The sequence below is a fragment of the Mauremys reevesii genome, linkage group 4, assembly GCF_016161935.1.
Source record: "Mauremys reevesii isolate NIE-2019 linkage group 4, ASM1616193v1, whole genome shotgun sequence".
Classification (NCBI taxonomy): Eukaryota; Metazoa; Chordata; order Testudines; family Geoemydidae; genus Mauremys; species Mauremys reevesii.
Genome location: NC_052626.1, coordinates 127427353 through 127440440, shown reverse-complemented (window position 1 = coordinate 127440440; position 13088 = coordinate 127427353). Strand labels below are relative to the sequence as shown.

General features: G+C 41.2%; 1 protein-coding gene across 3 annotated transcripts in view; it reads left to right on the top strand.

Moving 5' to 3' along the window:
• MAPK14 (mitogen-activated protein kinase 14) overlaps nt 1-12707 on the top strand; it is a 59081-nt gene extending 46374 nt beyond the window's left edge. The window contains exons 9-12 of one of the 3 annotated variants that reach the window (XM_039534692.1): nt 2689-2768; nt 8914-8992; nt 9617-9790; nt 10306-12707. In XM_039534692.1, the coding sequence (XP_039390626.1) occupies nt 2689-2768; nt 8914-8992; nt 9617-9790; nt 10306-10373 (401 nt within the window). In that variant the 3' untranslated portion in view covers nt 10374-12707. Of the gene's footprint in view, nt 1-2688; nt 2769-8210; nt 8311-8913; nt 8993-9616; nt 9791-10305 lie in introns of those variants that run through there. The other 2 variants (XM_039534691.1, XM_039534693.1) reach the window with 2 other exon arrangements.
• Nucleotides 12708-13088: the final 381 nt, after the last annotated feature.

Genomic DNA, 13088 nt, shown 5'->3' with positions numbered 1-13088 from the left:
CTAGATTAGGGATATCTGGGCAGGTGTATCCACCAGGTTCAAACACACTGATGTAGACTTCCCTAAATGGACATGTCCTGCATTTGTAAATTATACATGGGTATCTTCTCTGGCATCCACAAGAGCACAGCAATGCTCTAGTACTTTAGGAAAAAAGTGAAAATCTTGCTCAGCTGAAACTTCAGGGAATATTTAGATCTTTCAGAATACTTTTGACATTTTGAATTTACTCAAGACATCCAGGACACTACTGTTTCGCTTAATAAAAAGTCATGGAGTCTTTAATGATCACAAGTGGTCATGGCCTCTGTTTTGTCTTTAGTGACTGACTATTATACAGGAGGGTCCTATGATCCCCTTAGGTCTTAAACTCAATTAATCTACATGCACAGCAACTATTCCCATATTTCTTTAATGTGCATAAACATACACAATTCATTCTGGCTCTGTATTTCAACTTCAGTACCGTAATGTCTCCTTTTGGGTAATGCGTTTTAAATAGCAGCCCAAATCCATAATTCGGATAGTCTTAAGCTTGATTTTGAAACACACATAAAAAGGAATTTAAATTAAAAAATACAAATAAACCAACGAATAGCAAACTCAAAATGAAGGCATGCAGGCAGTCCTTAGCTTGCACAAAGGTTTTTCTTGCAAAAGAGCATGAGTGAAGGGTGTAATGGCTGTCTTAAATTGACTTTCATCAGGGCCATTTAAATATAGCTGATTGTATTAACTATAGCAGTCTTCTGCTAATTATATGACAGAAATCTCTGATTCCATAAATTTTGATGCCTAAGAGTGTGCAGTTCAGTGATTACAGGTACATGTATGTGATCATTAGCTGTAATATGTTTGAGTGCCTGTTTTGATTCAAACTTGATAAACAATCAATTTAATCAAAGTGAACTTTTTGAAAGTAAATGAAACATCAACTCATCTGTTTGTCAAAGCATATTATAGCATAGATTTTTCTAGCCATTTTAGATGCATTTATTGTAGACCAAGCTTTAGTCAAAGTATGGCTTTAACAAGTAGAATTGGATATGCAATGAGTTCCTAATATCAGCAGATGCATTTTGGGAGTACAAGGCTCCTTTTAAAAATAGGTATTTGAAAACAACCCCTGGGCTTGGGCAAAATTTCATTTAAATGTTTCTACCACTTGAAGACTTTTGTAGTAAGAATTGTACTCTAATATGTGCAAAATGCAAGTTGTAAGAATACTCAGCAGTAATGTATGCTTTGTGGCATTTGAGTAAAGAGATGCCATGTAGTGAGATACAATTGCAACTGCATTTATGAGATCAGCATGGCATTGTTTCCCTTGCAGTGAACAATGCTGCCTAAAAAGATGATTATCTTGTATTTAAAGGAAAACCCATAACTATGTTAATGGAATTTTAAGGGTATCATATTCCAGAAACAAACTTGAATGATGTAGTCTGAAATCACTAATGGGATTTGGACTGCAGCATACTAGAGCAATATAGAGATGGAATAAGATTGCTCCCAATTTTTTAAAAAGTTGACTTCCAGTCTGGCTCTTTATTCTTGTGACTATTAGACCTGTAACAGTATTTTAACAAGCGACAAAGAGTCCTGAGAAGTGGGTATTCACCCACGAAAGCTTATGCTCCAATACTTCTGTTAGTCTATAAGGTGCCACAGGACTCTTTGTTGCTTTCTACAGATCCAGACTAACACGGCTACCCCTCTGATAGTATTTTAACAGATTTCTCCATGTACATTTTTTCAGATTTCTTAAAGATTTTTCTGCCTTTTCAAAGAGAGCAGATCAGTTGTCTAAAGGACCTGATGGTAGCTCTGTTTTGGACTGGGCATTGTGTCCATTCTAGATCAGCAGTCCCATTGGAAGCACAAAGCTTTTCATCATACAAATATACAGCTTTGGGGACTTTCAGGCCCTATTTTTGCAAAGCTTCTGCCTGTTAGTTTGTTTTTGTCTTATTTTGGCAGCAGTGTTGAAACAAGATGATGTAGTCCCCTTCATATTTTCTAAAAGAAGCCAGTAGGAAGTAAGCACCCTCTGCTGGCTATGTTGGCCACTTCAATGTTCTGCAGTTTAGCGTGTAGCATGGGAAGTGGGAGAAGGTGCACCTGATCAGTTTTTAGGTTGCTAGAACAACTCTAGACAGCAAGCAAGTTCCAGTCATTCTGTGACATCCGGAGTTAGTCACAAGTGGTCAGACTATCTCAGCCGTGTATTGCAAATGGCCATGTATTGTTGCATACTAGCACCTACACTTGCCAGCCTTCTGCTTTACTGCATCTATTACTAACATGCTTAATATTGCTAGCTACTAAAGCTCTGGGTGGATGTTAAAGGGTGGAATGAGCATGTGAACTAAGCCTTGCCGGTGAGACAAAAGTTTTGTCTTTAATGTCTGCTGTGCATTGTTCATGGCAGTCAAGTGTAAGTGATCAACTCTGCTCAATGCATGTGTGCACATTTGTGGTCCAGTGGTTTAATGTAAATGATTTAGGCACAAGTGCATTGTGTGGGGATGTTTAACTTTATACAGAAGGAATGTATAAAGTTTGCTTAAAATGACTATTCAGATAAGGTCTTGTTAGACCTTAACTCTCCAGCTTCATTAGGCTGATACTCTGAACTTCTTTTCATTTTGATTTGTCCCAGCATTTTCCTTTATGGTTCACCATTAGATATTGATCAGTTGAAGCTCATTTTGAGACTCGTTGGAACCCCAGGGCCTGAGCTTTTGAAGAAAATCTCCTCAGAGTCTGTGAGTTTATACTTTGATTGTAATATATGCCCTTTTGGGAGTCAGTGTTCTACCTCTGTTCTGCCCTCTTGTAGTCTGTCTGTACTTTATGATCTTTTTTCTGGATTTTTGGTCTTTTTTTCCTTTTTCATTTTTCTCCCTTGGGGTGTCCGTGCATTCATATTTCGCCTGATCTCTCTTCCTCCTTCCCTACCCATGGTGTGAACTCCTCTTTCCCATCTCACTTTACGTTTTCCTGACTTCTTTTTGTGGGTCTGTACTTCACAAAGGATCACACGGGCAGACACTACTGGAGAAGCACCTCTTATGGTTGGGATCTTGGGACTTACACCAATAACTGTTTCTCCAGATTGCCTATCCAAGGGACTCTCTGTGGGCAAATGATCCCATCCAAAAATGAGCATGACAGCTAAACATGTGCAATTTCTCTATGGGAGTTTGTGTGTTCTTCCCAAAGCAGTCTTTCATATGACATCAGAATGAGCTGCTGCCACCACTGAGATTTTTGTTTTCAGAGCATTAAATCCAAACTGCATTGCAGGTGCTAAATTAGGAAAGAGATGGCCACCATGGAAGAAGTGCACAGCCAGCCTAGCCACTTCAAACAGTCATGCTGTGCTAATGTATGTGTTAATTTGCACTGTACTTTTGCCAGCATGTATGTTATCTATGACCACTGAAGCTTTATTTAGACAGACTCTTGTTTAAATGGTGACCAGTGTCTTCAGTCCTTCCTACCACCTTTGCCATGTACAAATGTTTGTTCCTGGATTATGAACCAATTTGGGGAGGCAAAGTATAAAATAAATCACACTTAATTTTACCTGTTCACAAAATTAAAATACACAGAAGTTACACCAAGGGGATATGCCTTTTTTTTTCTTTTTTCTTTTTTTTTTAAGAGAGTATATGGGGAAGGGGGGGAGTAGCAGAAGCTAATGGGTTGCTAATGCATAGTAAGTACTGATGTAATGAACTGGCTTACAGGTTTCTAGTGGCAAGCTGCAGAAAAGTGGTACTGAGGTACTTGTTAAAGAATCAGAGGATCAGTTTGGTGGGGGGTGAGTAGATTATTTCATATATCATATGTGGGAGCAGAAAGGTTCGATCTCTATCAGACGTGTGAGAAATCAGATGAGGCCAGAACTGGTAGATGAGCAGGTCAGGTATAGGGCGAGCTAGAACTCGGTGGCCAAGAGGTGTCCTGAAGATCTGGTGGGCTGAAGCTTTGTGAATCAACAGAACTTTGGGCGTGGGCAAATTTGGGGGAGGACATAAAAGGACTTACAATAAGACATGAAATCAGTGAGCAATTCACAGAATGAGTATCACTGTAGCTGTCATTTTGTTGAAGTTACAGTACTCAGACTTGCAGAGTTGCAAAGAAAATGTATCTGAGTGACTGCACTATTACAAATCTGAGAAGTGAACTCATGTTCAGAATTGAGATGAGCTAGATAGATGTAATTAATGGTATTCCCCTTGTCAAGTAAGAGGATAGCCATCTTTTATGGTGATTGAAGGAAGTTAAGCAAGAATTGAGTGATGTGTTCGAGCAGGTAGGCAGAGTGTAAATTGAGAGAGAACACTTTGCTCAAGTTTTCACTGACCTCAACATAAAAATGGTACTGGAATGTTTATGAAATGCTGAACACTAGTAAGGGGTGGTAGATGGAGAGGAGAAGAGGGTTGAGAACAAAGCCTTATGGGATCCTTCTATAGTGGTGTAGTATTGTCTCCTTTGAGTAAAGCAAAACCTGGGGTGCAGATACACCAGAGGCAGAGGCAGCTCTATGTTTTTTGCCGCCCCAAGCACGGCAGTCAGGCAGCCTTCGGCGGCGTTTCTGCGGGAGGTCCACCGGTCACGCGGATTCGGCGGCAGTTCTGCAGCTGATCTGCCGGTCCCACGACTTCTGCATACACGCCACCAAAGCCGCGGGACCAGCGGACCTCCCGCAGAAATACCGACGGCTCCCTGACTGCCGCCCTCACGACAATCGGCATGCCGCCCCGCCCCCGGATTGCTGCCCCAGCCACGCGCTTGTTGTGCTGGTGCCTGGAGCCGCATTACATTATGGTCAAAGATTGAGGGGAGGGTGCAGTAACCAACTGGCATTCATGGATGCCTCACATGGTGAAGCTATTGAAGAGGTGAAATTTTCCTCCAGTATTGTGCTGAGATAGCTAATAGCAATTTGATTTGGTGGGTTTCTTTGTGATGTGATAGGTTTTTAGCATGACAGGGATAGTTATGCTTATGGGAGTCATGAAGAGATGTAGAGATATGGTCTCTAGAGTGGAGGTGGCTATTTTAGAGTGAGCAGTTTTGGTGGGGGAATATTGTCAATTTTAGCAGGAGCTGGGTAGAATTTAAAAACTACATCACAATTTAAATGAATATGTGGGGAAAACGGCATGAAAATGGCAATATCTCCCTTTCAGAAAAAGCCTGAATAAATGTGCCTTGCAGGATCTTGAGAAGATCAGTAAGTAAAAACACTGGCCTTGTCTAGACTAGAGAAATAGGTTGTTTTAAAACACATTAGGTAATATGGGTGTATTAACATGACTCTAAAGACTGGTTTAGACAAGATTTAACACTTTTAAAGATGTTAGCTTGTCATGGTCAACCTTAATTTCTTTGTGTTTAAAAACATGTTAGATAAAGTAACACATTTTTAAACGCAAACTTTCTTCATAGTTTAGCCAGGGCCACAGCAAAGAATTGAATTCCAGACTTGAAGGCCTGCCACTGTCACCAGCTCCTGATATCTCATTTACAGACTGTTAGCTCGAAGATCTCTTCTCAGAAGCCTATTTGGATACACTTGAGTATTTGAATATATAGAAGCAGCCCAGGATCTAATAAGCATCCTAGGTCGCAAATCTGAGTTACAAAAGATGGGTGGACCTTCCCATTTCAGTGGAACGGGCAGCTTCTCCATTTCCTTTGATAGTTTTCTTCAGACTACCATTATCACCTCAGACTAATTTGGAGTGGACTTCGCCCTGTTAGCCATGATTCTCAGCCAGACACAGAAAAAGCAGTGTGATTGAACTGATGAACGATGTGGAGCTGAATTTCAAGGATGTAGTGTGTGGGTTGCAACCCATTGATATCTCACTAGCTTCCCCATCAGCTTCATGTAAATGTTGAATAAGAGAGAGAATAGATTTTAGGATCCAGCTGAACTTCATGCAAGAGAGCCCTTGAGGTTAACTAACTATCCCCATACTCACCTCTGGTAGGTCTACTTGAAGAGAAATAAAGTTAGGAGGATAGAGATGATTGTGATGTGATCATGAAGGGAGGCTGTTTACATGGAGGAAAGCATCAAACTCTTTGCAGTGTGTGGCAGGAAGGGTAGAGAAAGCAGTTAAACGAAGGCATGCAATGAGAGCGTTTGAAGAGTTGACTGAGGCGTTTCAGTGACTTTAGAAATTGCAGAATGATTAAAATGTTATAGATTAGAGAGGGGTCTTGTAGGACTAAGTGGCCTTTCTAAGTCCTTTACTAAACTATGACTTTTTTTTTTGTTTGGTGCATCAATATTTCCCCTGTTGATGACCCCAAGTCCTGCAGGGTTCAAGTTCAATGTTATATTGGCACTTCCGGGTAGGTGGACTACTGTGTGCCTAGATTGTCAAAGTAGCTGACAAGTATGCAAGCATGTTGTAGTGTTCTGAACTGCAGAAGTTTGGGAGAAGAACCGAGGGATAGGATTTGACCCAAAGGGCGGAAGGTATAGGGTACAGTACTTGAGGTGATAGCTATAGTAGTATGGAAAAGAGGGCAGTTTTGGTGAATTGGAGATTAAATTTATATTATGCATTGATGACTAAGCAGTTGATCCTGCAGGAGAAATTACTGATCTGGCCAAGGATGTGGTTGATTTTGTTTGGTGTCCGATTGGGAGAAACAAAAGGTGCCAAAGGGAGGAGAATATTTTGGCTGTCATTGAAACTACCACCTGTAGGCTGAGGAGAGGCTGGATGAGGTGAAGGAAGGAAGGATTAAGTTAAACAGGTGAATAATTCAGGGTTTGTCTACACAAACAATTAGTCTGCAGCAAGATCAAATTTTAATCTGCCATGGACTATCTGTGTGGATACTGCTGATGAGGACTAGATCAGAGGTCATTAACCAACTGTTAATGGACCTCAGCAGGATCTGCATGGACAGTTGTCAGTGGAAGGTTAATGCATGATAGATTCACACACACTAGGTTGCTGCAAACTAAATGTTCATATGAACAAGCCCTGAATTTTAGATTTAGAGATAGCATTAGGAAAAAGCGACAGATATTGGGAAGTCCAGGTGAGTGAGGTAATCTTTCTTTTTCTTGGACCAATTCCAGTAGAAGATATTACCTCACCCACCTTGTCTCTTTAATATCCTGGGACCAACACAGCTACAACAACACTGCAAACCATATTTTGAGAAGGAAGAAAATGAAGTGGAGAGAGAATGTTTGAGGCATAATTTGAAGATGGTGATGCCACTCTCTGTGCCAGTGATGTGAGAACAATGGGTGTGATAGAGGCTGGGGAAGGTCAAGGGGGCTAGATTAGTTTGTATATCAGAAGGGACTTTTCAGAATATAGGCACCGAGTTGAGCAACATTGGTTTACTTCTATGAAGGAAAAGCAGAGTTCCTTTTATCTAAGTCTACACTCAGAATCTTTTGCATAAAATACAGGAAAGTATTGACACTGCTCTGTTTTGTACTGTATGAAGATAAATCCCCATCAATTTAGCTCAAGGTTATGTGTGGGGCAGGGGTGATGTTCCTATAACAAGCTCTGAATTTGCTTTTTTCTTTGCATTTTACCCCGGCAGGGTTTTCTGCCTCATTTTAGTTGCTGTTAAACTCTCTCCATTTCTGTTCAGTGACATCGGCTAATATTTGATTTTGTGCAATGCTAATGTCTTGCTAACCCTGCATTTGTTGTCTACCATCACCTCACCCACATATCACACTGCCTGCGTAGCTGTTCAGAGGGAAGGTGCCAGTTGCTGAGCTAATATCACTAGCATCTAGGCCACAAGGGTCTTGACAGCTTCCTGTGCAGTAAGTCAGTAAAGCTATGCATTTAAAGTCAGTTCAGAGGATCAGTTTGTTCAGCGGCCACATGTGAATGCAACAGCCTGGGTAAACTGTTGAGAAGTTTCAAGGAGGCAAATCTGTAAATTAAGTTTGAGTTTGGCTATTAAACTTACGCCTGTTTGTGCTGACAGGCTATTAGCGATTGAGAATTAGGAATCACTTGCTTTAGCTGCACACTAGTCCGCATCACTAAAACCTCACAAGTATGTCTGACAGATTGAGTGGTTCTTGCCTGTTTGATCTGTGCCTTGGGGGAGGGGAGGGCAGAAGAAATAGTTTGTATGCAGCTGTGTTTCTATGTTTAAAATGATTTTTTGCACTGTTCTTAACAAAGCCCTTGACTAGGCACCTAAGATATTAACCAGCTTCAGCAGATCATGCGTCTGACGGGAACACCCCCTGCATATCTGATTAACAGGATGCCCAGCCATGAGGTGAGACCTGACAGGATGTACAGGGCTTTGCGATTCAGGTCACCGCTTCTTGGGTTCACTAAATGCTCGCATGAGGCATGGGATGGGCACTAAGATAACTGCCTGCTACAGCAAGACTTTAAAACAACCTTAAAGCAAATTTCAAACTAGAACAGTGTAGACTAAACTTGTCGGCCTCTGGGATTTAGGAGAACCTGAATGAGTTGTTGTTTTTAGAATATCACTTAACAGTTGAATGATTTACCACTGGATACCATGAAGATGTCTATATATCATAGCAGTATATGATATGCTTCTTATGCCTCTTAGAGGAGGCAGTAAGCTTTTGCAATAGATCTCTGGGCTGTATTTTGTTTCCACTTTTGCACAAACCATGGAGCAAGTCCTGACTGTCATTATCTCTAACCCCTTCCCCCGACCATGGATGGTTGGTAGGTGAGAGAGGGTAAAATTGATGTGCCTAATAAGAGTCACAGAGGTGAGAGCAGGAGAATCAAAGTAAGTAGGCAGTGTATACACAACAAAATACTTCTGACAAATTGAGGCGCACTCCATATCTTGGTGGCTGGGAGATGTTCTTTAACAAAACATTTATTTCCACAGGCAAGAAACTACATCCAGTCTTTGTCCTACATGCCAAAGATGAACTTTGAAAATGTGTTTATTGGTGCCAATCCACTGGGTAAGGCTTGCAGCACTTCTCCTGGGAAGGGGATTTAGTGGCAGATATTAATAATCCCTGGTATAAGTCGCTAGTTAAATATAAAATTTAAAGTCCTTGACACTTTTATTTGGGCCTCTAAAGTAGGAGATATGTACCAGTTAATGTTTCAGCTAGCTGCTTGGCACTGACTTCCAGGGAGCTGCTTCTGCATTGTGTTAATACAGATCTTAATTATAATCCAGAGTATTTGCTGAGGGGAGGGAGAAACACTTGTTCTTGGCTTTGTCCCATACAACTAGCTGGTGGTGTCTATATTAAAAGTAGAATCCACTGCTGTATATTTTTTGACTAATTGCCATTTTAAAAGCTATCACTCCTGCTGGCTGTAAATGAGGAAGCGTGAAGCTGAATTCTAGCATATCTTGTAATACTGAGATTTGTTCACTCATGTTTGTTTTTGACTACAGAGTAGTTCAATATGGAGATGCCTCAAATACCTTGAAAGGATGGGGGCGGGGTTTCATGAAAAACTACAAACTTCCTTAGGTGGTACTTATATAAACTTGAGACTTAGAATAAAGTGTTTTGATGGCTCCCTGTGTGTAAAACTCCATTCTTTTCTCTGTCTCGGGGCTCTGATAGCTGTGGACTTGCTGGAGAAGATGCTGGTGCTGGACACAGACAAGCGAATTACTGCAGCTGAGGCACTGGCCCATGGCTACTTCTCTCAGTACCATGACCCAGATGATGAACCAGTGGCAGACCCCTATGACCAGTCCTTTGAAAGCAGAGAACTCGAGATTGAGGAATGGAAAAGTGAGTCTTGTGAAAGGTAGAATTACTGAGGCAAGCTGCATATCTTACAGCAGATGCCATGAGCTAACATCGAACTATAGCTTTTGTGGTTGGTTGGAGCAAACTTTTGGAGATGGAGAGTATGAGAGGGAGCTGATAGAAACGTTGCGTGTGCTGACATGGGATCTCATTAGTTTTGTTTCCTCTTCATTCATTGGGAATACCTTGTACTGTTCTGGTGACGTGCTGTGTATAGAATGAATACAGTCATTTGCTAGCTGGTAATACAAATATCAGTTCATGCAGACAATGCAGTTCAACCCTTTGGAGACTGCAAAAGTATATTGTGCTGGCATTCTGGAAGTAACATTCTGATGTAGACTGATTTGGCATATCAGCCCATTGGCTTTTTGTACTCAAAATATCTAGAGCATGTTTTCTTTTTGAAATGTGGCTCTGAGGATTGGAATTCAACAGAAGCTGTGTTATAAAACTGCCATCTTGCTGTATTAAGTCTGTCACTCTTTCCCCTCCAGGTCTGACTTATGATGAAGTAGTCAGCTTTGTGCCACCGCCACTTGACCAAGAGGAGATGGAGTCCTGAGAAACTGCCTGTCTTCTGTTTGTCCCACTTCACTGTGAGGGGAATGCCTTTTCATAGGGACTCTCCGAATATCATTCAAGTGCCTCTTGACACAAAGATGTTCTCCTTGGTGGAGGGGTTTTGTGTGCGTGTTTGTATGTGTGTGTATTGAATGGGGGGAGAGAGGAAGGCTGACTGTATGTAAACATGCTGCATGCTATCTTGTATTCTGCGTACAGCTTAGGACAAGCCTCTGAAGACCTATTTGTGACTCACTTTTTTTTTTTTAAGCCCTTCCAGAGTAACAGACAGCAACCAATTTGCACTGCTGCTGGGGCAAGGCAGACATAATGCGGGGAAGCTCAGTTAATTCTCAGTCACATTTGTTGCCATTAAAATGGTTCTCCTCTGAGGAAGTGACTTTATAGATAATGGAAGGTAGCTGTATACTTGAACAGAGCCCCCTGCTTTCTGCAGCAACAGATTTGGGGTGATGTCTTTTTCTGTTTGATGCCAGAGGGCCTATCTACATCCAAAGCCTCTTTCCAGTATTGTGTACCAGCAGACTCTCGGTTTGATTCTTGAAACACGAGAAGGATTTGTTTGAAAATGTAAATATGTTTTGTGCCTTAAATGAATGGGAAAAGAGTGAAAGTGAGTTTGGAGTTAACATTCTTGAATGGAATTCTGAGCCCACAGCTTTTCATGGGCTGCAGGTCGCCAGGCATGAACACTATAACCAGGAAGTATACTTTCCAAAGCAACAGACTGTGTGCCCTTAGATTGGGAGTCACCATACTTCTCCTTCTTTTTCTCTCATTCTGAGGCTTCCCAGCATTAGCGCCCAGTAGACACAGGCAGAGGCTGGAGATGATTCATGCTGTGTCTGTGTGCTTGTGTACTTTATTCCTAACAAGATGGGGTGGGGTGTTTTTTTGCATGTTGTAGCTGTATGTGCATGTAGACCTACTTTTGTTGCATTATCTTGGAGGAGGGCACTGGGGCAGTAAGTCTGCCAATGAAATACTGTACTGAGTTCCTCTGCTGTAGGAAAATCACAGCATCCTCCCTCTTGTAGCACAACTCATTGTGAAGATATCTGCCATTCTGGGAGCTTTGATAAAACATATGGGACAGATAAACATGCACCTTTTTCTTTTCTCTGGTTTCAAAAGATTTGGATTTATAGGGTAAAGGATAAATCATGTCCTTTAAAGGAGCAGATAAACATGAGACAATTTAATTGTCCAAACTTAGAAGTTATTTTGCCCCCAAAAAGAAGTTTCTTAGAAATGCTGGAGTCCAAAACAAAGAATAAGCATGCGTCAAGTCAGAACCTCCCTTTCACTGTCCGTCTCTGTGTGGATGTGTAATTAACACTTTAATAAGGTGATTTTATTTTTACCCTCCGGGAAAAGAGCTTTTTGGCTATTTTAGTGGGTTGGTCTCTGCCTGAGGAAACAGGAAAAGGGAGTATAGTTAAAGACAAAGTTGGTTAGAATATTTTGTATTTTACAGGGATCCTGTGTGAATGAAATGGCCATGTTTAGGGACTGGGGAGAGGAAAGTGTCTTTCAGTATTTTGTATACTGCAGCTGTCCTGGGTGGCTCAGATGCCCTTTTTTTAGGATATAGGGGAAAAGGCATTTTCATACGTTCATGTATTGCAGGCATCTCCTGTGTGGGAAGAGCAGGGCTTTTGCAGTATTTTGTATCCTGGTGGATCTTTGATATAGGAGTTGAGAGCAGCTGTTTTAATGTATTTATTCCTATGCATAAAGAGGCAGCACAAAGGGGTGGGAGGTGGATGATAAAGCCATCAGTTTTTCCTCGAACATTTTCCAGTGATCTCTCTTTAGGTCAAACCCTCTTAGAGAAGCTTGGGATGGGGTGGAGAGAGCAATTCTTTCATGCCTTGGTTACAGAACTCTCCCTCTGACCAAATTAAATTGACAATAGAAAACCTCCTTCTCTGCTGGACCTGCAGTCCAGGTATTTAAATGGAAATCCGTAAACCTACAGCAAGACTATTTTTATCAGCCATGTTATGTGTAGACGCTACAGTGTGATTTCATGCAGAAATATTGCTCAAGATTTTTTTAAAATATAGACATTGCATGTATGAGTGGGAATGTTTCAAAGTCCAGACTCTAATGGGAGCTCCCGTGGCACGCACGCACTCCCTGTTTTCAGAGCGGTGCTGTTCTGCTGCCTGAATTCTGAACAGAAGTACACACGTCAAAAAAGAAATTCTGCTATTTTGTTTGTATCCATGAACTTTGCTGTAATCAGTTCTGCCATATATGATGTCACACAATACCACTGGTTTAAAATAAAACTTATTTTTCAGATTTATTGGCTGCTGGTGCTTACAAACTTGTAATGTTAAATGTTTCATTTAAGTGAATTTGGCTCCTCCAAGAGATTGCATGTTTGGTTTCATACTGCATCCTAATTGATATAAAGGCTCAGGATGCATACCTTTCCTCCACTTACTCTGAAATCAGTGTGCACATTCCTTTGACCTGGATTCTCCAACCAATACAGAGACAGTTTAGTGTTCGACCATGAATGTTGTCTGCCAGTGAAAAGTGTGCTTTCTAGTTCCTAGGCAGCTCTGTTAGTGGAAACTTAAGAAGTGTTTGTCCAACATAATGGTCCAGGTTTTGCTTCTGTTTCAGTACTGACACTCTGCCCTCGGCCTGCCCCTCTTCTAAGTAATTCTGATTTTTGTTT